General features: G+C 34.6%; 1 protein-coding gene across 2 annotated transcripts; it reads right to left on the minus strand.

Moving 5' to 3' along the window:
* Nucleotides 1–1,155: 1,155 nt before the first annotated feature.
* LOC143226475 (carbohydrate sulfotransferase 1-like) lies at nt 1,156–18,771 on the minus strand. Of its 2 annotated transcripts, none has more exons than XM_076457493.1 (3): nt 18,255–18,771; nt 6,040–6,141; nt 1,156–4,245 (listed from the first exon to the last, which is right to left on the minus strand). In XM_076457493.1, exons 2-3 carry the CDS (start codon nt 6,044–6,046, stop codon nt 2,552–2,554), a joined length of 1,701 nt encoding a protein of 566 aa, XP_076313608.1. In that variant the 5' UTR covers nt 6,047–6,141; nt 18,255–18,771; the 3' UTR covers nt 1,156–2,551. The 2 variants fall into 2 exon arrangements, with proteins under 2 accessions (XP_076313608.1, XP_076313607.1); XM_076457492.1 differs by having other exon boundaries at nt 6,040–6,188.
* Nucleotides 18,772–22,814: the final 4,043 nt, after the last annotated feature.

Genomic DNA, 22,814 nt, shown 5'->3' on the forward strand with positions numbered 1-22,814 from the left:
ACGCGTACCTGCAGTTTCTAATCAAGTTGTTTTCATGATCATGCATGAGTAAATGAATATTTGCACAAGTTTGTGGTTTGTTTATACTGTTTCCAGTGTTACAGTACAATGTATGTCATTAACATCTGGTGGCCCGGCATGGCCAAGCGCGTTAAGGCGTGCGACTCGTAATCTGAGGGTCGCGGGTTCGCATCCCCGTCGCGCCAAACATGCTCGCCCTTTCAGCCGTAGGGGTGTTATACTGTTACGGTCAACCCCACTATTCGTTGGTAAAAGAGTAGCCCAAGAGTTGGCGGTGGGTGGTGATGACTAGCTGCCTTCCCTCTAGTCTTACACTGCAAAATTAGGGACAGCTAGCACAGATAGCCCTCGAGTAGCTTTGTGCGAAATTCAAAAACAAACAAAAACATCTTCATATTGATATGCATAAGGTTTTTAAAGTACTGTTGTGACCATTGTGAACTGATAATTAGACACTCAGTGTTCAAGCTTGTCTTTTTGTATTTCCCAAATCTATGGCCTTGAAGGTAAATTAAAGATTGTCTTACTATGAGTGAAGATGTGCATATTTTAAGCCAGTATATGAAGGAGGAGGTAGTTCTAGCACAATCGTATGTGGTTATTATTGGATTAATCTATATATAGTGCACGACCTGACTCCATGTTAGCAGGTTCTTGTTTCTTTTAAAACGAAAGGCGTTTAAATAAAACTTGTTTAGTCAGTAAAGTAAAAACATATATTTGTAGTCGAGTGATCTATTAATGCATTCCACACTATTGTCACCCAGTGGCATAGCAATGCCAGAAACCAGGTTTAGGCTTAACTACAAGCAATACAGTCCACACCAGTATATTCGTACTTCAAGGTCAGATGTACTGTAGTTTTAGAAGAACGAAGGCTACTCGGTAAGGTGTAGTTTCCATCATTAAACCAAATTTTATTTGTTTTTACATACTGCACCTAATACAGCTTTAGGTGGTGCCAACGTTTTCAGATCAAACAGGTTTATAACTCGCGTTACCTTGAGAGTCGTACATGTGTTTATGCTTGAGCAGTTATTATGTTTTTAGCTGTCCTTCAAAAACAATTAAAGCTTTAAAGAAATATCAAAGAACGAAGTGTGACGTCATTTCATAATCCAATCACAAACCATCTGCCACACACAACTGTCATAATCTTTTATTGAATTTTTAACTTATACATTTTCTGTTTAGTTTAAATATATTACTAACACTTCACCTTTTATATAAAGTCTTGGTGAAAAATAAACAATAACAGAGAATGAAGTGAGTATGTTTATTAAATATTCATATTTGTAGTAAAGCCCAAACCTACACAATGAGCTATGTGTGCTCTGTACACCACGGATATCCAAACCCGGTTTATAGCGGTATAAATCCTCAGCCACGCCGTTATGGTACTGGGGGCCATATATACATCTGTACATTTTTTCTCATATATGTAATTTCACGATCAGATTTCTTGTTTGTTTCTTTTATTTCTTAAATGGCTTACAATTTGTCTTCCATTTAATGATTACAAAAAAAAAAAAAATGTTAACACGCTGTTACATCTAACAGTATTGGCTATTCATTTTCACATATCATGACAGAGAACTCACAATGTCTGGAGTGTATCAGCATACATTATTATTATACTTCTCATAAATATTTTCCTCCCGCTAGTACAGCGGTAAGTCTACGGATTTATAACGCTAAAAGCAGGGTTCGATTCGCCTCGATGAGCTCAGCAGATAGCCCTACGTGTCTTTGCTGTAAGAAAAACACACACTCATAAATATTAGGCCTAGTATATTTTTAAGCACTACATTCTTTGTTTAGTTCCTTGCAAGAGTTTTTTCAACAATTAGAAGAGTGTATAATAACAATACTCCAACAACATTATATTTTGATATCCATTGCCGACGACGCGTTTTGCCAAATCCAGAGATTTCCACGACCAGCTGGGAAACATATAAACCATCAGTTACAGATGTATGTTGTTCTTTATAGTTTTTCAACTTGAACCAAAAAAAAAGTTAAAATGATAAACATTATAAAATATCATTTCGGCCGTATATATTATGTCTATTAATAATAGGTAATTATAAATATAGAGCAAATGGGGACAAGAAGTTCAGTGTAAAGGGTAAAATCTAATTGGTTGTGTTTGGTTTTATTCACACGAGACTTGAGACCAATCAGAATGCAGTGTTTTCCTTTACGCAGTACACAACGTTCTTTGTTTTTTCATTTTATGCCTTTGTTCGAAAAGCACGGAAGAATGAAAAGATTTGAGTAAGATCAACAACGACCATTACAAATTCTACAGTCGATTTCTGAACCAATAGACGTGAGAGTTATACTTTGATGTTGTTTTTTATCTCCATGTTTGTTATCTTTTAAAACTTTTGGAAATGTTATTAAATACCTTTCTTTCATGTTGAGTTAAAAACTCTAAATCGAAACACACGACGCGTTTCACCTATCAGTATTATAACAGGGAACATTTACAACTTCTGTATTAACTTATTAGCAAGTCTTTTCTTGTTTATGCTGTAGAATAAATAGGAGGTAACCCATCAATGTCGCTAGTAGAATTCAGTATATCATATCCTAAGGTTCTCAGAACATTGGAGCAGTACCTTTGGATACTCTGTATTTGAGAAAACGAGAGTCGGTGTCGCCACTCGAATGCGACGGCAGATGAGTTCCTGCGAGTAGAATAAGGGTTCGTTTCCGACCGCCTTGTGTGCGATGCAAGAAATTTGGGCACTTCACTAGAGTAATGAAGGTGGAGACGTTTGAATAACATCACGCTTTGTTCTTGGGGGTGAACGGCGAGATCTTCGTATCTGATGAGAGTAAACTTGGAAGGATTTTCTTCTTGTAGTCGATAAAACACGTCCAGATCTTCTTCATTCTCGGTACAGAGTACTCTGTAGTCAGAACAGTTGCTGTTCTTACACCAATCCAGGACTTGGCGGGAACTAAGTGTGCCGCGTGGATCTCGCACGAGATAAAGAACGTGTATGTTTAAGTCCGAGTTCTGTTTTAAAAACACTTCAACTTGTGACATTTGCAACCGTGTGAGTTTCATCACGTGCGTACGAGCTCTTTTGCAAACAGACGTAACAAAATAGGGAGTAAAACAGATCCACCGCTGAAAATGACAGAGTTGCCATAGAAACTGGTTCCTTAGGAATAAGAATTGATGGTTTGGTTGCTTGACCCATCTGAAATACTCATCTTCTTTCTGAAAGTCACATAGCAGTAGGTTCCTCAGATGGATCAAAGCTTGTGGAAGTTGGTAGTGCAAGATTCTAGTACCATCAGACATAGAGTGAAGTGGTTCGAAATGATAGAAAGTCATTCTGTTTTGTTGAAGCAGTTCCCCGAGAAATGTGGAACCTGACCGGAAATACGTTACTAGCAAAATAAAAGTCACATTCTCGGGACTTATCTCGGGTAAATGACTCAAAAAAAGGTTGGACTGATTTGTTAAGAACGTTCCTTTGTTCAAGACGGATCCTGTTTGCTGAACTATTTGCTCTAACTTCTTTAGTATTTTAGTAGATAATGGTTTGATGCTTGGTAGGCCGACCTCTGATTTACTTGTTTTATTTAATATCAAGTTTTGACTAGAATCGCTGGATTGAGGACCTAGTTTTCGGGATGTTTTTTCATACTGCTTTGCCCCGAATATTTTTCCTCTGTTAGTAGATGTAGCATTTGACTGTTGGTTTGTGTCGTTAATCTTAATATCTGAGCTTTGAGCTACCTTGATATATTTCCTGTTGGGTTCATCGCTCGACGGTCTTACGGACGAATAGACACTTTTATTTTGATGTAGATTTGACAAACGAAACTTTTTGTTAAAACTTTGGCTTTTTTGTTGATCCGTAGAGTTTGAGTGAAGAGTCAACAGACCAGTAGTACTTAAAAGTTTTTGGTTCGAAATTTGTCTAATTTTGTTACTATTTAACTCGTCTGAATTTTGGTCGACTTTGGAACTCGAAATGTCAGTATTCAGTTCTTTAAAATCGCTATGATTCTTTGAGAGAGAACTCTGAGCAGTGATTTTGATATCAGATTTCGGAGAAAGAGTATTTAACCTGTGATTTTGTAAGTCATGATCACCAATAGAAACTGAAGACTCCGAATATTTATCAGTTTTAGCGACCACTGTGCCAGAAGAAGTGTTTTCAGATTCCTGAAAAGTTGTCTTGAAATCACTTTCATTTCCTGAAAACCGTTAAAAAGAAAAAAAACAGTAATAAAGACTCACGAAGAAACTAGTGTTTCTCTTTCATGAAACATAGCACAACGTAACTCTAAAACAACAACATACTCGGAAAACTGTCAATCTTCAAACAAAATTATAAAGAACTACTTTTAGCTTGATTCTCGTTGCTCAACGATCAAATATAGTGAAAGATAAAGTATAAACTGTCTATTACCACTCACAGATTAATGGTTTTCAAGTGGTTTAATCTAAATAAGTTATTTGCCATTAATTAACGAAATTAGATTAGGAAGCTATAACCGTAACTTCGTTTTTACATACACCATATGTAAATAATTAACCACATTTAATACAGCTACGGGATTGCAAAAACGTTAATTTTTAATACTATAAATTACGTATTATTTCAATGAGCACCAATGATACTTTGTTGCGTTTTGCAGTGACCTTATGTTTCCATGTTTCCGCTCACAAGTTCTTAGAATAATATAGAATAACTGATCTCACAATAAACAGATGATTAGTTTATATGCGCAGAGGTACCCTACCGATTTATTATATTTTTCTGAATGAGTAACAGTGGTCGAAGCAATGTAAATTCCTCTATTACAAAGCACTGAGCATGCTTTATTAAAATCATAAAATATTTTGAAGCCTTATCAAGTCGTTACAGATCATGTAGGCACATTTTGTCATACTTTATTTAACTACCGAGCTCTACAACTTAGATTCTTTTGCAAAAGCGACGTTACGTAATACTGTTACGTCCAAAATACACCATTCCCCCAATTTGTTTTCCACAGTCCAACTAGTGGATTCTACACACTTTATTCTCCAGCTGTTTAAAGTATGCTACAAGAAGAAGTATGATTTAAAATAAACATATTCTGCTGGTCTCACTTCCAGATAGAGATCCTGTTTATGTTACGTACTTTTGCCTGGGGCACATGAGTCGGTTTCTGCCCCTAACATTTACGTTTCTTGATTTTCGAAATACTGCACTTCGTCTACCACGCCTAAGGTACAATTTGTTGCAGGTCTCCATCTGGTTGGTCCTGGTTAGCCTTTTTGATCCACATTTCTTTGTTTTATAATATCATTAAGTACAGTGGTTACTCCCGTCTTGTGAATTCCTCGATCTAAACTCAGCCGTGTAGACATTTATATACACATACCTATATTACCAAAAAAACGTGGATATCTGTAGTAAACGTCCAACTTCTATCCCCGTAGTATGTTTTTTCGTTAATATATTCTTTAGTTCTCTTTGTTATAACGTTAAGTGAAATTATTAGTTGGTTTTACATCAAGGTTCGTCGTGAATTTACAAACGATGTTGATTAGATGCGGCAATACTTACAAAATTAAACTGGTAAAACAATTACTTACAAGTACTGAATGACATTCTCAGATTCATGTGCGCTATTAATTAAGAGCACAAAGCAAGAAGCCTACTAAACTTATACGTGTTTAGTATAAGTTATTATACTAAACCTGTGTTTATATTACCCAACTAATAATTTGGTAACTATTATCGCGACAAAAACGCAACATTTTATATGTGAATACTAGATTATAAAAATGAATGTTTTTGAAGAATACGAGTCCTTCTTTAAGAGCAGACGTTCAGTGATGACGAGAAACCCACTTGTTGAGAAATTTATATGCAAAAACGGCTCGTTTGGGTGTGTTCGCTCTTCTATGTAAAGTGTATTCTCAGCCCAAACGAGCCGTTTTTGCATATAAAAGAGCAGACGTTGTTTAATTTCTTGAAAGTTTATAAGAGTACCTACCTATCATAGACGTTTGATGATACTTAATGTAGATGGCGCTGTTTCTAAAACCAATCCAACGGTCGAGATGAAACTGCAAGAACACTAAACAAGCTACGCCACCTAGTAGAGTAACAAGTACAATTTTTGTAATAGACATGGTGAAAAACCTGTAAGAAAAAAACAGCATTAAATGAATTTTTTTTATATGTGTAAACAACAATATCCAGAAATTAATAATATACACAACGATATTTCACTGACAAATTATTTTCATAAATTTTTCACTTCTTCAAAAACTAAATTATTTGTAACAAAAAAAGGGGGTCTATTATCATGACTATGCCAAGTAAACTCGCGATCAAAATTCATTGACAATGTTTCGTTTAATAAATTTCGTAAAACATACTTTTCACACCAGCTATAAAGATAGCTAAAATTTCTAAGAAGCAATGAATTTTATCAGTTGCTTAAATATATTATTCAGGTTGGAAGTTTAATAAAGACTAAATTATTGCAATAAATTAATTAATATTGATTGTGATGTTTGTATACAAGGTGGTTACGTAACATAAGTATTCAGTGTTCACTGTGGAAACCTCTTAGGCAAAATCCTTCAAAATGGATATGCACACAAATGATATATCTTGTAATATATAAACTAGTTCAGTGGATAATATAGACCAGACAGTTTGGTTTATACGTCGTAATAGCATACACAACTATTCTCATGTTCCAACTAATCGTACCTGTATGGTTATTAATTTTAGAGAAATTTTACACCCTACACGATATTTATTTGGGTCTGTACGATTTTTTTTTCGGCCATCTTTAACAAACAAACATAAAAGTACAGAATGCAACTTAATACTACAATCTCTATCTGTACAATTATTAAAGTTGAGGTCTGATTTTTTCCTACCTGCACTATTATTTGGAACATGAGAGCATGCCTTTAAAGTTTCGCTTTCGTCTTTACGTCGGTGCTTTTGTTCTATCTCAGTGTTATAGTGAGAATAAAGTAGATAATGACATTAAAATAAATTCGAAAGTCTGATTACTATTTATGATAATTAAAGTGTTAGTGAAATGAAAATAATGTTAAATAACAACAGCACTAGTTGCACACTTACATACATGTATACTAGTCTCATAGATTCTATTAAGTTGAGGAATAATTCGTGAGCGTTTTTAAATAAATTCATTCAAGCATTACATGCAAGACTATACAATACTTCAATGCATGAACACATTACACCCAAAACATTTATTATGATAATTTATTTCATGTAATACCTAGGTATATAGTATGCATTTTTTCAAAGAAATTGCAAGAAATTAAATGCGAAAAGCAGATGGTGTCGAAAATGCTCGATTTTGTCCACTTGACATTCCATTTAATGAACTGAAAATGAAAGCAAAAATTAAAGACATATGAAAATCAAACACACCATCTATTAGAGCAAAAAATTATCTACCAAATGACATGAAATATTTTGCGAAAGCGTTTCATTTATGAATATATTTTGTTAACTTGAAAAAACGCTCACGAATTATTCCTCAACCCAATAGATCGCGAAACGCCTGCCCAGAACTTACTGATAACTTCAATATGCAAGGGTGATAAACGAACGAATCACTTCATTGTTGGCGACATCGTGACTCACCCACATCACTCTGTTGTAACAACTTTACCCTACTATTAGTCATAGCTTCATACAGGAAATTATAACATTTTTGTATGTGCGTATGTCCAAACGCTCACTTCTAGTGTTTTTATATGCACAGTGTCATTTTTTTTACCCTACCCTATAAGTATATAAAACAGAATTTACCTTTTTAGTGGATATATTTTTAAAAAGTCGAATTTATGTCTCAAAAAATAGAAGAAAGAAAAAAAAAGACCAAATACACGTATTAAGAGAAATGAAATAAAGATAATTATAACTTCGTAAAAATAGAAATGAATTTTCCTAAGATAACTGAGATGCTTACATTAAATTGAACTAATCCGTATTATAATTAAGGGTGGTTAGGACATCTGACTCTTGTGTTGAAGAGTGCGAGATCCAATCCCAGAGCTGAACATAATCACCCTTTCAGCCGTGAAGGCGTTATAAGTGACGGTCAATCTCACTATTCGTTGGTAAAAGAGTAGCCCAAGAGTCGGCGGTGGGTGGTGATGACTAGCTGCCCTCCCTCCAGTCTTACACTGCTAAAGTAGGGACGGCTAGCGCAGATAGTCCTTGAGTAGCTTTGCGCGAAATTCAAAACAAACAATTTTTGTGTTATTAGAAACTAAATGTTCTTTTCAAGAAAGTACAGTTTAGAATTCAACACAAATGTTTTCTATTACCAAACGAATTGCAATATTAATGAAATATGGTGCATTCGATTGGACATTGTATGTTTTTGAAAATATGAAATGTCCTGGAGTGGAATATATCTTTTTTGGGGGTAAAAAATGCATTTTCTTAAAGATAAGTGGGGATAAATATTTTGTTTCTTGATTGTTTTTGATAAAACATGATTCATGTGATGAGATACACTTTTTTTTGTTAAGATATGTTATTTTTAGGAGTTTAAAACGTAAATTTTAGGGAAAATGATATAATTTTTAGCCCTAGACTATTTTTGAACCAACAAAGTAGTCTTAAAGTTTTTGACATGTCCTTTCACGTATTGATAACAGTTTTACTTTCTTCAAGATAACGTGTTTTTTTTTTAATCAAACGAATACAAACGCGGAAAACTGATGCTTCTTTACCATTCATACGTTTACAGAAAACAAAAGCTTACATCTTGTGTTCTTTAAATAGGGTTCACTATAAAACAAAACTTTCAAAGGAGTATCACTTTGTTCTTTGTAGCGCAGTAATAGGTTTTAATCAAGCAAATAATTGTAGAAATAACTTGTAAACTACAAAACTGATTTCAAACGGTAGTCAAAAAGAATGCAGACAGACATTAACATACGTTGTCATTTTGTCGACAGGGTCGGGACATATGAAATTGTCACAACTAATATTATCCCACGACACTCTCTGCTAGGTGATGAATACAGAAGTCCATGGTTCCTGCAACCGCATCGTAGACTTGGACAATTTATTTTACAATTACATTAAGCAATGAAACTGGTGCAGGTGACCCATCGGAATGTCGATCCATAATTTAGCCGCCGTAGAATAATCCATCCCCAGTCTTGTCGATCCATATTTCCTCGGACTCCACCCATTGTTTGACATAATAATACGCACGAAGGTTATGACATTTAGCATCTGCAGATGTTGAATGACATTTAGCATCTGCAGATATTGAGGGTGAAACATTTGGTTTGACATATTTCATTAATACCACTTTATGGCAAAAATATTATATCGCAAGAACTCAAGCTCTTGTTTTTCTTTCCCTTGTATAACATACTGATGCTTTTCACTAGCTGCATTAATTTAGTTCATTTGCCAAATCTATAATAAGAGAGACAAGATAATTACCTCTGGAAATTTGGTTTTCCATAAAGAGTCGAAGCGAGGTTTCTATTTCAGTACTAAAAACACTGAATGTTGTGCCATATATTAGTATTGAATGCACAAACAAAATATTGTTGCATACAGCTAGGCCAAGAAATGCCTTGGCTGAATATATGTCCAGTATTCTCTGACATTTCTAAAACTTTATTTGTTTCTTTTTCTAAAAAACAAAAAAGGATCTTATGAGCATCAAATCCTGCATGGTAACACAAAATAACAAGAAATGTGTTCTTACTAATAAGCAAGCATCAATCGATCCAATGATACAATGGGTGTTTGGACAATCAGTAAATCTACATGTCTTGTTGTATGATGCAATTTGTATACACTACATTGTAGTCTGTCACCGAACAGCAATGGCATTCTCTTTTTATTTGACTTGTTATGAGAAAATTAATTAAGTATGAACCATATTTTATCTTGTTTGTCTATCTTGGGCTATATCCTTAGTAGATGGGCCATCTTTGTATTCATTAAATACAATCATCACCTTACCATATCCAGGTATTACAAAGACAGTATAGACATACAGATGGCATTACATTTCATGCTGTGTCTCCAAGGGATGCGCTACGAAACTAAACCATAGTCAAGAATGTTTATTGTGTGCTCAGCAGAGGGTGCTACAAAAACAACATTGATAACTATCCACATGGTATCTGCTACCAATGGTTTGTCTGCTTTCAGTACATCAACCTGAGTAAGGAGACAAAAAACAGCTGCACATTTCATGGCGGAATAACAAAGAAATATCTTCAGTAGGTCCCTCTGTTGTTGAAATAATTAATTCCTTGTAGCCTACTGTGTTAGGACTACATTATTTTCGTTTTAGTTCAGTATATGTACAGTTTTCTACACACTTTATGTATACACTAGCCAGATAACACAGATATGCAGTCATTTGTTTTTACTTTAACTTGGTTAATTCCCTCTGTACTCTCTAGAGATGTATCTTGTTCATTATCGAGAGTTCAGTACATGTATTCATCGTAACTGCTTAATGAAGAATGTCCTTGAACTCAATAGATCTTGCAAATTAAAAGACGCGTGTGCATTGTTTTATGTTTGTTTTTTGAATTTCGCACAAAGCTACTCGAGGGCTATCTGTGCTAGCCGTCCCTAATTTAGCAGTGTAAGACTAGAGGGAAGACAGCTAGTTATCACCACCCACCGCCAACTCTTGGGCTATTCTTTTACCAACGAATAGTGGGATTGACCGTTACATTATAACGCCCTTACGGCTGAAAGGGCGAGCATGTTTGGTGCGACGGGGATGCGAACCCGCGACCCTCAGATTACGAGTCGCACGCCTTAACACGCTTGGCCATGACGGGCCACGCGTGTGTAAATAAAACTAAATTTGTAGATTTTTCACCTTCAAATACAAAAATAAACTTGATCATCATCCAAGGTAATGGATAAATTATTTTTTTTGGATTATAAATTTTCTGTTCTGTAATATTTTGGTACAATAACGACTTACCGATATGTAATCTGCTGTTTTACGATGATGTATTATAGCATAAAAAGCTCATGAAGTTAAAGGAAAGTTTTAAAGTCTTTGTTTGTTTTTAGAGCGCAACCATAGCAAGAAATCGAACGATGGATTTTAATGTTGGAAGTCTATAGACTTACCGCTGTCCCACGGGGAGACTTTTTTTTTTTACTTGTTGGCAATGTAGTATTATAACTCATATACTATCCCTGTTAACAATGAACATACATCATTTCGGTAGAACTTCACAAACGTAATTACAAAAGCTAGTAAATTAATTGTATAGTTACACAGGAAAAGAGAGGATACAGTAGTGTTTAAAATTATGAGTAACGTCATTTAACCAAGGTCGTGAAGCTTCTAGAGGCCGGTTCTTTAGCAACTGATGAGAGTAAGTTTTGACAGTTTTCTCAACACTGGTTTTATTCAACTTGAGATCCATTCAACATGTTCTTTGAATTACTACATCACTTGAAATTGAAATTGTCGAGAGAACCACTGAATAAGTTGACGTGAAATACAGAAAGACTAAAACATGGAAAGATAAATTGTGCTTGTCTTCTTTATTTAGTGCACGTGCAATTTTATAGGTTGTTACGAGTGTAGTTATTTTGAGTTACTGTTTCTACATTAAAGTAATAGCCTATATGTTTGATTAATGGTAGAAATATGTACATATTGCGAAAATGAAGTGTAGAACTACAGATTTAAGGCTTAAATAATGAATTGAATTTGAAAACAAACATTACATCAAAGTCCTCCAGATTTTTTTAGTATTAATTGATATTCTCAAGTTGACACTCCTTTTGGAATTAAAAGAAAAAATCTTACATATTCTCTTTTTTTATAGACTAACAAACTTGAAAAAGAGCAGTTACAAATCGGACCGTTTCTCTTGAAACATGCGTGGAAAACATCAGATAACTGATGAGAGTAAACCTTCAGCTGTGCATAGCCTTTCAAACAGTAGAAACTGCGTTACTCAAGTTGTTGAAGTATATGTAAACAGGAACGTGGGAGGTGTCCTACAAACAGCTGTTTTGAGAAACTCGAAACAAACAAAAATAAACTCTTGCAACAGGTCTATATTCACCAAAGTGACTGTTGTTTCGGAGTAAAGTAACAAAATGGAATATCTGCGTTTTGTTCACGGCAGATAAACGACACCAGGATTATACTTATTGTAAGCTCGTAAACTTACGGCGGACTAATCTTCTCTTTATATTTAATAACACAATTTTAACAGTTTATTTAGATTTACATTTATGTTAATATTTGAAAACAACAACATTTGTAAAACATTTGATCAAAACCAAAAGATTGTATTCTCCATCATAAGTCGCCATGTCGAACTTCGCGTGTGTGTTTTTCTTATTGTTTGTTTGTTTGTTTTGAATTTCGCGCAAAGCTACTCGAGGGCTATCTGTGCTAGCTGTCCCTAATTTAGCAGTGTAAGACTAGAGGGAAGGCAGCTAGTCATCAATACCCACCGCCAACTCTTGAGCTACTCTTTTACCAACTAAAAGTGGGATTGACAACGTCCCCACGGCTGGGAGAGCAAGCATGTTTGGTGTGACTGGGATTGGAATCCGCGCCCCTCGGATTAGGAGTCGAACACCTTAACACGCTTGGCCATGCCGGGCCCCGTCTTTTTTTTTTATAACAAAGCCACATCGGGCTCTCTGCTGAGTCCACCGAGGGGTATCGAACCCCTGATTTTAACGTTGTAAATCCGTCGAACTTTGTACGAAAAACAGAAAGTTCTACACAGTATTTTATCAATGGCCGTGTTGGATCTCTTAGGGATCACAGAAAATTATATTGGTTTAAGGCTTCCACTTCGTTGACTTATATATGGAAACAAATGAAAAACTAAAGTAATTTTGCTAAATGTACTTGTAGTGTTGATTTCTTTAATTTGAATTTGTGCATACAGTTTTTTACATATAAAGCCAAAGTTGTTACCTGTTTTATCAGTAGAAGTAATAATAAATTCCTCCTGCATTTTTTGATTTTGTATTGAAATAGGTTTAATTTTCTCAGACGATTGCTTATGGAATTGATAAAAATTAAACTTGGAGAACATGTTTGTTTAGAATTAAGCACACAGCTACACATTGGACTACCAGTGTTCTACCCACCAGAGATATTGAAACCCGGTTTTCAGTGGTGTGAGTTCGTAGAAATACCGTTGTGCCACTAGGGGGCGACATGGAGGATAATACGATTTTAAATTAATTTGATAATGTAATTATCAATACTATTTTTTTCCAAATCTTTTAATATTTCGCCTTCATTAGTTGTTTTTTAATTATAAATTTAGTTTCTTTTTCGATATCGATTGTAATTCTTTATTTTTTGATAATTTCTAAATTACCTATAACTACGTGATTATGAAAAGGGTCCTTAAATACATTGCCATGACAATAACATGGTAATTTATTAACTTCTGTTGGATTAAATTCTTCAATATTTTTTTGTAGTTCAAGATAAGAGGTCCTATACATTTATTATATTTAAAAATAGCTATAGGCTGAACTGATTTTTACAGGAAAAAATTATCTTGAACACTTTTGTGGATTAAAAATAGTAGACACAAGTTATCGAAAATCTTGTGTTTAAATTCTGTGACCATATATGATTTTTATTTTTTCATTAATAAATAATTATTATTTAGATATTTGATTCCATCTTAATCTAAATTTAATTAAATATATAATTAAATCATTGACACGTATATGTTTAAATTCAAATATTGATATATATCTTTAAAAAAATACCTAAATTTTGTATTTCTTAATTCAAAAAAATTGTTTTAACATACATTTTATCAAAATTATGTCTTTCTATAGCAGAATCTAGATTATTACAAACATTTTCAAAATCAATCAATTTATTTTTATTTTTTCTTTACCTCTACATTGAGTTTATTATTAATATTATTATATTTATTTATTTGAAGCAGATTTCTAATACAGATGCTTTTACCTAAAACTTCAATATTTGTATTCTGAAAATTTTGATTTAATCCATTGGAACATAGAGTTTGTTTTTTTTTCGTTTAAAATAAAATACGCTTTCTGTTAACAGATTTTCATTATAGGTTTTATCCAAAATAATGATTTTGACAATATTAAATGATTGCTTATTGAAATGATCTATTTAAAATTAAATGAGGAAATCCATTATTACTGTGAGATATACACAGGTTAATCCTTAGATGCAAAGGATTAGTTGTTTGTCTAACATATTTAAGACCACATGTACCATAAGTTAGTAAATTAATTACCTTGTCTTACGGTATATATTGTAAATACATGAATGCCGGACAAATTAAAAATCTTAAACTCTTGCACATACCCTTCTCATAAACTTCAGTAACATATTTAGAAAGCTGACAAGTAGCTAGCTAGGCTAGTAGTAAGTATATAAGATAGAAAAATCCCTCCAATGGCATAGCGGTATGTTTGTGGACTTACAACTTTAGAAACCGGGTTTCTATGTGGGCAGAGCACAGATTACTCATTGTGTAACTTTGTGCTTAATTACAAAAAAAAACAATAAAATAGAAAAATGAAAATTCCATAATTTAAAAAAAAAGGTGTAAAAGCAACAAATCAACACCTTGACACCATATTTCTCCAAATAGTTAAAAAAGCCTCAAAATATTATTATATTAATTACACTAGTTGTAAATAAGCGATTAAAATCAGCACTATAAAACGATAATGAATTTGATGTAAATTAAACCTTAAAATTATTTTTATTTTACATTTTCATTGCCAGTTCCCAGTCGTAATCTTAAATTCATAACGAATATTATATGTGATGATAGCACCCAAAAGTGTTGGGAATGTCACATCTACAAGGAAAACTAGTCGTGGAATTAGTATTCTTAGAAATAAAATCATTTGAATCTTTATCAAGGAGTGAGATTTGTTATAATCCGCACCATATAACGCAGTGAAAATGTGCCCTAATGCATAAGATGTGGATAAGTAATGTGTACACATGGATGAAAAAATGTGCCCTATTGTAAAACAATGCGTACACGTAAGGTATTCACGGCGATAAAATAGTTCGATATACAAAGTATACATATAGATAATCTGTAAACAAGCCCCCCCACATCGCAAGAAACCGGACTTGATTCCCATGGTAGGCAGAGCACAGATAGCCCATTGCGAAGCTTCGCGCTTAATTTCGAAAACAAACAAAAATTTGAATAAAAAGAAGATAATTTGTAAATTACGTTGCACCCCCCAACAAACAAACAATTCATTTTAAAAGCCATAGATTTATATGTGAATATTTTAGTTAAAAATCGAGAAAACCCTAGTATTAATATAAAACTGTATGGAATCAAAAAAAAATAAAAATTATATGAGCTTTTGTAGAGAAACCACAGAGGGCTATCTGTTGTGTCCACTGAAGGAAATCGAACCCCTCATTTTAGCATTGTAAATCCGAAGACTTACCGCTGTCTCAGCGGTGAACAGCTTAACAAAAAAATGTAAAGAAAACATATAAAATAATCCAAAAAAAATCTCCGTTGACGCATTATCTAGACGAGCTATATATGCGAGTGTGTATGTGTTAGGAAGGTTGTTTGTGAATAAGTACCACCATGACATCAGCCACCGGTTTTAAAGAATTTTGAACTCGAATGGGCTGGTTGATTTTTTACTTGAACATACATGCTGATATGTGGTGTGACGAGAATAAAACGAAAAGGTGATTCTAATAATATTTACGTCATTTAAATATATATTTATATATCTTTAATACGCTAAGGTATCCAACTTTCACCAATAATTAACAACAACAACTTAAATAAAGAGTAATTGTAAACGAAAGGACATAAATGATGCTATCAAGGACATCGCTATGACGTCAGATGTGACTGTACTGAGTGGTCCACGTTTTCTCGAGCTGTAGGTTGACGTCTCTTACAGAAAATCCTTTATTTTTTATATACACATTCTAAATGTTAGTTTTATCCTTGAAATGTAAAGTGTCAGAATCTGCCATGCTATTTATTTCTTGTTTCAATTAGATGTGTATTTATTATCAGCTCAAAAAAACAAGTGTTAAACTTTTTTTTTAACCGTATTCTTTATCGTGGGTCGCCATGTTGAACATCGTGTGTAAAACAAAAAGTTGTAGACAGCGTCCTTTATCGATGGCCACGTTGGATTACTTCGAGATCGCAGGAAACATTGTTGATTTTATGAATTTCACAATCAGTTCCACCTAGTAGTTGATTTAGTATTCTTACTAATTTATTAAAGTAACTCCTAGTGTGTGTTTTTTTTTGCAACTTCTGTATCAGTGACATCATTAAAAACTTTTTATATCCTGGAACAAAAATACCGAGTTTTTGTATTTATTTGTACTCAGTAACGTAAATCTGTTGAGTTTTGAAATGTTTCATCTTATTCACAACAACGTCTGATTAATCCTTATCGCTCTTTGAAAAAATAAAACTGATATTTTGAGACTTCTAAAAACCTCTTTTTTTTGAAATAACAAAAAGTTGTGGACTTTTGTGATTATTCACAAGATGAATAATCAAGTATTATTTTTACTTCAGAGTCCTTTGATGCTTGGCTCTGGCATGGCCAAGTGGTTAAGGCACTCGACTCGTAATCCGAGGGTCACTGCTTCGAATCCACGTCACACCAAACATGCTCACCCTTTCAACCGTGCGAACGTTATAATGTGATGGTCAATTCCACTATTCGTTAGTAAAAGAGTAGCCCAAGAGTTGGCGGTGGATGGTGATGACTAGTTGCCTTCCTTCTAGTCTTACACTGCTAAATTAGGGATGGCTAGCGCAGATAGCCCTCGTATAGCTTTGCCCGAAATTCAAAACAAACCAAATCACTGAAACAAGGCTTCTCTGAAAAATAGAAACTTTAATATCTTGAATTGAAATAATAGTCATTCAAGAACCACTACGCAACTGAATGATTTATCTGTAAAATATGCCAGAAATACTTTTAAGAAAAATACTTATAATATACATATATTCAATTTAAAGAAATATATATATACATGTGTAATGAATATTCGTAATTCAATATCTCTGATATTATAAGATATATAAATAAAAAACGAATACTCTGTATCACTGTTGTTTGGTCTGAATTTCGCGGAAAGCTACACGAGGGCTATCTGCGCTAGTCGTCCCTAATTTAGCAGTGTAAAACTAGAGGGAAGGCAACTAGTCATCACCATCCACCGCCAACTCTTGGGCTACTCTTTTACTAACGAATAGTGGGATTGATCGTAACATTATAACGCTCCCACCGCTAAACGAGTGAGCATGTTCGATGTGACTTGGATTCGAACCCGCGACCCTCAGATTACGAGTCGAGTGCCTCAACCACCTGGCCATGTCGGACCGTATCACTGTTGAATTTTTACAAGAAGATGAAGAGAAAAAAAGACAAATAAATAATTTCTCAAACAAAATTTAACTTTTAATTTTTGTCTGTGCTGAATTCAGTAAATAATTTAACTTTAAAACAGCATCTTGTTAAAGACATAAAGGATGTCTTTATGGTACATTGAGGAGCAATATAGGAATAACAACATAATGCCTTATGAGAGCAATATTCGTTTTGTGAAACTCTTAAACCTTAATTCATTGACAAATTAGAGCCCGTGTCCTCTATATGATTACACAAGCAGGCTTCATTGTTCATAAGTTTCTGATACACTCTCAAAAGAAATCTCAGTTGTTTTAAAGAAACGGATACAAAAAGCAAAAATTGTTTGTAACAAAAGGCGCTCTGTTCGACGGGGCAGCGTTAAGTATCACTCTTATAATTATATCTAATTAGCATATTTAATGTATATAAAATTTCATAGTCTCTGTATTATTAAAGAAGGAATAAACTTATATCAATTTCATTTTCTTCTTATAATTTAGAGACGTCAAACGGTTGACAGGACAAAAAAATCGCTGTATCTGGACAGATCTTTACCGTCTACAGCCTAAGTGAACCTTATACAACTACTACAGAGCAACAAGCCAAAATGTTGGTTTCAACGCCATAAGTGTGTTTGGACATAACACCGGAATCGGCAGAAATAAACGCTGCGAACGACCAGGGAACGTAATGGCAACTGTATTTAGGGGGTGTATGTGTTTTGTAATTTGTATACAAAAGGAAAGTTTAAAACATCTATTATATTTTTCTTACCTCCTAACCGAAGAAGACTAGACAATGTCCTTTTTCTTTCTTGTTAAAAAAGGTAGTGTGCGTCTCAAAAGCAATAAGACTGTGCGCAAATACATCAATTAACTGAATGGAACAACACAAGCATTCACAAGTTAGACTTCTTCATTCTGCCTTAGAAGCGTGGACTGGTTTCAGGCACACGCGTTCAAGCGGAGTGCTCGATACCGGAAGGTCTCGAGAACTAAATAACTCCTTAGACCCCTACATCAGTTCCCCTACCTTGTCACCTGCTCACCTAACACTTTCTTTACGGAATTCGTTTCGTCAGCCTCTATAGGGTTAGCTACCTGTACAAAGAAAATGGTGGTTTGCTGTATAAATATGAAAATACAAAACTGCATACTTTGAAACCGAATGAACTAATATTTGTACGATTTCTGTCAACGAAGCCATTATATATATATAGAGAGAAGAGGAAAAAGATGTCCCGCGTCCTTTCTCGACTTACAAGTACAGATGTTACACTGGGGCAGAACGCGAGGGGCCGAGCGAGACTGGTAATTAGCGTACTTGTCTGTAAGTCCGAAAGTTCGCGTCTTGTTGTCTCAAAATCGCACTCTACACTTTTATACCGTAGCTGCATTATAAAGGTGAACGTTAAATCTCACCATTTGATTATAATAGCTCAGGGATTTCTTATAAGCTGTATTTTTCTTATAAGCTATATTTTCAAGGTTTTTGATTTCGATGTTAGAGGGCGTATGTCGCTAAGATCGAAAAGTTCATAAAAGTATGCCTAGAATACATGGAAAGTTCTAAACGTGATAGAAAGAATATCTAGAAGTAAAACATCAGATCATGGTTCGTGTTGGCCAATCAAATATTTAAGGTAACAAAGAAAACACTCCTTTATTTTTTTTTGCGAATGTTTCAGTGAAGAAACTAGATTAGTATGAGTTTATTTTTACGTTAGTCATGGCTCAATTAACATATTAATTCCGTTTGAAAGACATTTGTAAACCAGGCCTACAAATTATAAGAGGGTACAAGTCTGTAGAAATACTGGAAAAGAAATACAATTATTTGTTGTTGTTAGGTGGAATGGACTTTAAATTGTTTTGTTTTGTTTTTGAATTTCGCGCAAAGCTACACGAGGGCTATCTGCACTAGCCGTCCTAATTTAGCAGTGTAAAACTAGAGGGAAGGCCGCTAGTCATCACCACCCACCATCAACTCTTGAAGTACTCTTTTACCAAAGAATAGTGGGATTGAGTGTATCATTATAACGCACCCACGGCTGAAAGGGTGAGCATGTTTGGTGTGACGGGGATTCAAGCCCTCGACCTTCAAGTGACGAGTTCAGCTCCCTAACCACCTGGCCTTGATGAGCAAGACTTTGAATTATCTTCACCAAGTAATTTTAAAAGATTGGTTTCGTTTATTTTGAATTTCGCGCAAAGCTACACGAGGGCTATCTGCGCTAGCCGTACCTAATTTAGCGGTGTAAGACGGAAGAGAAAGCAGCTAGTCATCACCACCCACCGCCGACTCTTGGGCTAGTCTTTTACCAACGAATAGTGGGATCAGTAGTAGCATAGTAGCATTATAACGCCCCCACAGAGGAAAGAGCGAGCATATTTGGTGTGAGGAGGGATTCGAATCCGCGACCCTCAGATTACGAGTCGAGTGTCTTAACTACCTGGCCATGCCGGGCCTAATTTGAAAGAACTCACCCAACAAAAACAATATTACAACAGGTTCGTGACGGGTTTTGTTGTTGTTGTTAGCTACCTCTTCCAGTAAAGATTAAAATATCATAGTTTCTCTCTAAAAAAAACTGTTTTAGTGCAAGGCCACACTGGGGTATCTGCAATGTGCACCGCGAGGAATCGAGCACCGAATTTTATCATTGTAGATCCGTAGGTTTGCTATTGTCTCGGGGAGGGACTGTTTTAAACAGTAAAAATAAACATAGGTTATTCAGCGAAACTTAGAAGTACACACGTTTATTCTTCAACATTTATAATATTATTTTGTAACAAAATATAGCTGTGTGTGAGTATATGTACTTATGAACCACTGTAATTAGGTTAATAATTAGGTAATTAGTAATTAATAATTAGTAATTAGTTTTTTTTGCATTATGATTAAATGTATTTTGAATGACGATATGAGTTTGAATTCGACTGTTTCCTTCTGTTTTCTAAGCTTTTATTACGTAATTCTAATAGACACCGCGCTTGTTTCCGTCAACTTTCCCTATTACGTAATTTTAGTGTATTCCGCGCTGTTTTTTATCCGCTTTCTTCTGGTTTTTTATAGTGAGTGCTTTTAGAAACTAAGGTATCAGGTCTCGAATGACGTCATTATCAATATTTTTTTCCAGCTTTCTTTAGCACGTGCACATACAAAAAGTGAAAAGTGAGTCTCGCGATATTTGAGACCTAACAACTTTCTTCCGGTAGCAGGAACACTGCGCAGTCTCGGTTGTCATTTCCATTGTAAATGTACAGTTTTGCAGATAAGGGCAATTATCCTTGACACTGCTGTTCATGTGATCCTGAACAGAATTAGAAACTTCTCAGGTGTTGTAACTCCGTTATATATCTTTTACTCTTAGTTAAATAACAGACTGCAAATAAAAGCTTTTGGTATTTTGTTTTTATAAATATCATTTCAATTTTAATTTTTCCTACAGGAAATTGTTCTTACTGGAGGGGCCTGGCATGGCCAAGCGCGTAAGGCGTGCGACTCGTAATCCGAGGGTCGCGAGTTCGTGCCCGCGTCGCGCTAAACATGCTCGCCCTCCCAGCTGTGGGGGCGTTATAATGTGACGGTCAATCCCACTATTCGTTGGTAAAAGAGTAGCCCAAGAGTTGGCGGTGGGTGGTGATGAGTAGCTACCTTCCCTCTAGTCTTACACTGCTAAATTAGGGACGGCTAGCGCAGATAGCCCTTGAGTAGCTTTGCGCGAAATTCATAAACAAAGAAACACTGATTCTCGTTCCCTTTTAGGGCCATGTTAATGAATTGAATTCTTATAGCATTTAGCGCTTCAGCTGATTGTATACAAACGGTTTAATATTAATATTTCTTTACATTTGGTTTCATACACTCACAAAGTGAAACTAATTCAAGCGATATACAAATGTTTTCGTCAGCTAAAGAAAAGGAATGGTACCTGACCACCAGGGTACAGTACTATATATCTTTACTGCTTTAGTAGGTAATATAACCTTTGACATACAAAGTAGCTACTTTGTGTTATGTTGAGCATATGGTTAGTGTCTTAAATTACAGAATTTGTATTTATTCCATGAATAACTCATACGTGATATTATACGTCGTTTATATATATAGATCAGTACAACAACAATCTTTACTTTAGATTTTATGTATTATATAAAATTTTACTACGATGTTATATTTAAAGCTACATACTGGTCGTCTCTTTAAAAGTTATATACATATTTTTGTTTTAAGATACTGATGACGCAACTTAGTCTTTTTCTGGTGCCAGCGATGAATGTGAAGTTTGTGAGGTTGAAACTATTAAGATACATTCTTGTGGTGAAGACACTGATGACATGCAAACTGGTTTACTTGAGCCTCAAACGGTTTCAAGCACTGAAGACTCCATTCTTTCTGGGTCATCATCAACACAGTACACTACAGAGATCATGGATTGGTCAGAGATTAGTCATGGTATTTCTGTAGTCAGTGAGCCATCTATTGATACTCGCAATTTATTGACACCAACAAAATCACTTGATGAAAAATTTTGAACTACTGATAATCTATCAAATGCTGAAAAATGTTCATGGTATCACCGAAAGTTTTTCCTACCAATTTTTCGCATGGGTGTAACCGCAAATTTAAGATATCTTGACTTGAACAATACCCATGGTCATTACATTGGTCAAAATTGGACAGTGGTTTTGTGGTCCTCGTGCTACTAGTATTCCAGTGCACATTCGACGTGATAAAGTATCACTTGTTAACAGTTCCCTTCAATTATGTATAACTTAAATAAATATATCCTTCATGAAAGTGTTCACGCCATTTTGTTTTTAAGAAGACAATGCTTGGCATTTCGGTGTGATACCAAAGGTGTAAATTCTTTCAAAAATCCTGTCAATTCTTCTGTTCAAGCATGATACTGAAAACAATGAGATGCTGAGAGCTCATTTGTATCACCCCAAGATAAAATATGATACGTATTTATCTCCATTTTCACAAAATTGCATCACAGATGTCATTAGATATGATGTAATTCGAGGAAAAATCATTCATGAAGTAGAAAATGGTTATGAAGTGTCTTCTCATAATGTAGAACATTTATCAAATATCTTCGCTTTGTATGTGGCAACTGTGATAATAAGGAAGAATTTGTTAGCTTTGTTAAGCTTTGTCATCCTTTCTTACTTCACTCTAGTGAAGTTATTATGTGTGAAGATGATAATTTTGAAATGTTTAATGACAACTGGGTTGCTCTAGGTAATACAAATGCTATGGCTTATCTGAAAATATTGGTATTATTTAGATTCATTTTTTAACAGATTCACAACGTTACATTTACCA

This window comes from Tachypleus tridentatus, chromosome 9, assembly GCF_004210375.1.
Source record: "Tachypleus tridentatus isolate NWPU-2018 chromosome 9, ASM421037v1, whole genome shotgun sequence".
In the NCBI taxonomy this organism is placed as follows: Eukaryota; Metazoa; Arthropoda; class Merostomata; order Xiphosura; family Limulidae; genus Tachypleus; species Tachypleus tridentatus.

Bases quoted from the DNA above. Each gene is read 5' to 3' on its own strand.
- LOC143226475 (XM_076457492.1), bottom strand. From the start codon at position 6,178: ATGTCTATTACAAAAATTGTACTTGTTACTCTACTAGGTGGCGTAGCT. The intron at 4,246-6,039 runs GTAGGTACTCTT...AACGGTTTTCAG, and splicing joins TCATCAAACGTCTATGATAG to GAAATGAAAGTGATTTCAAG.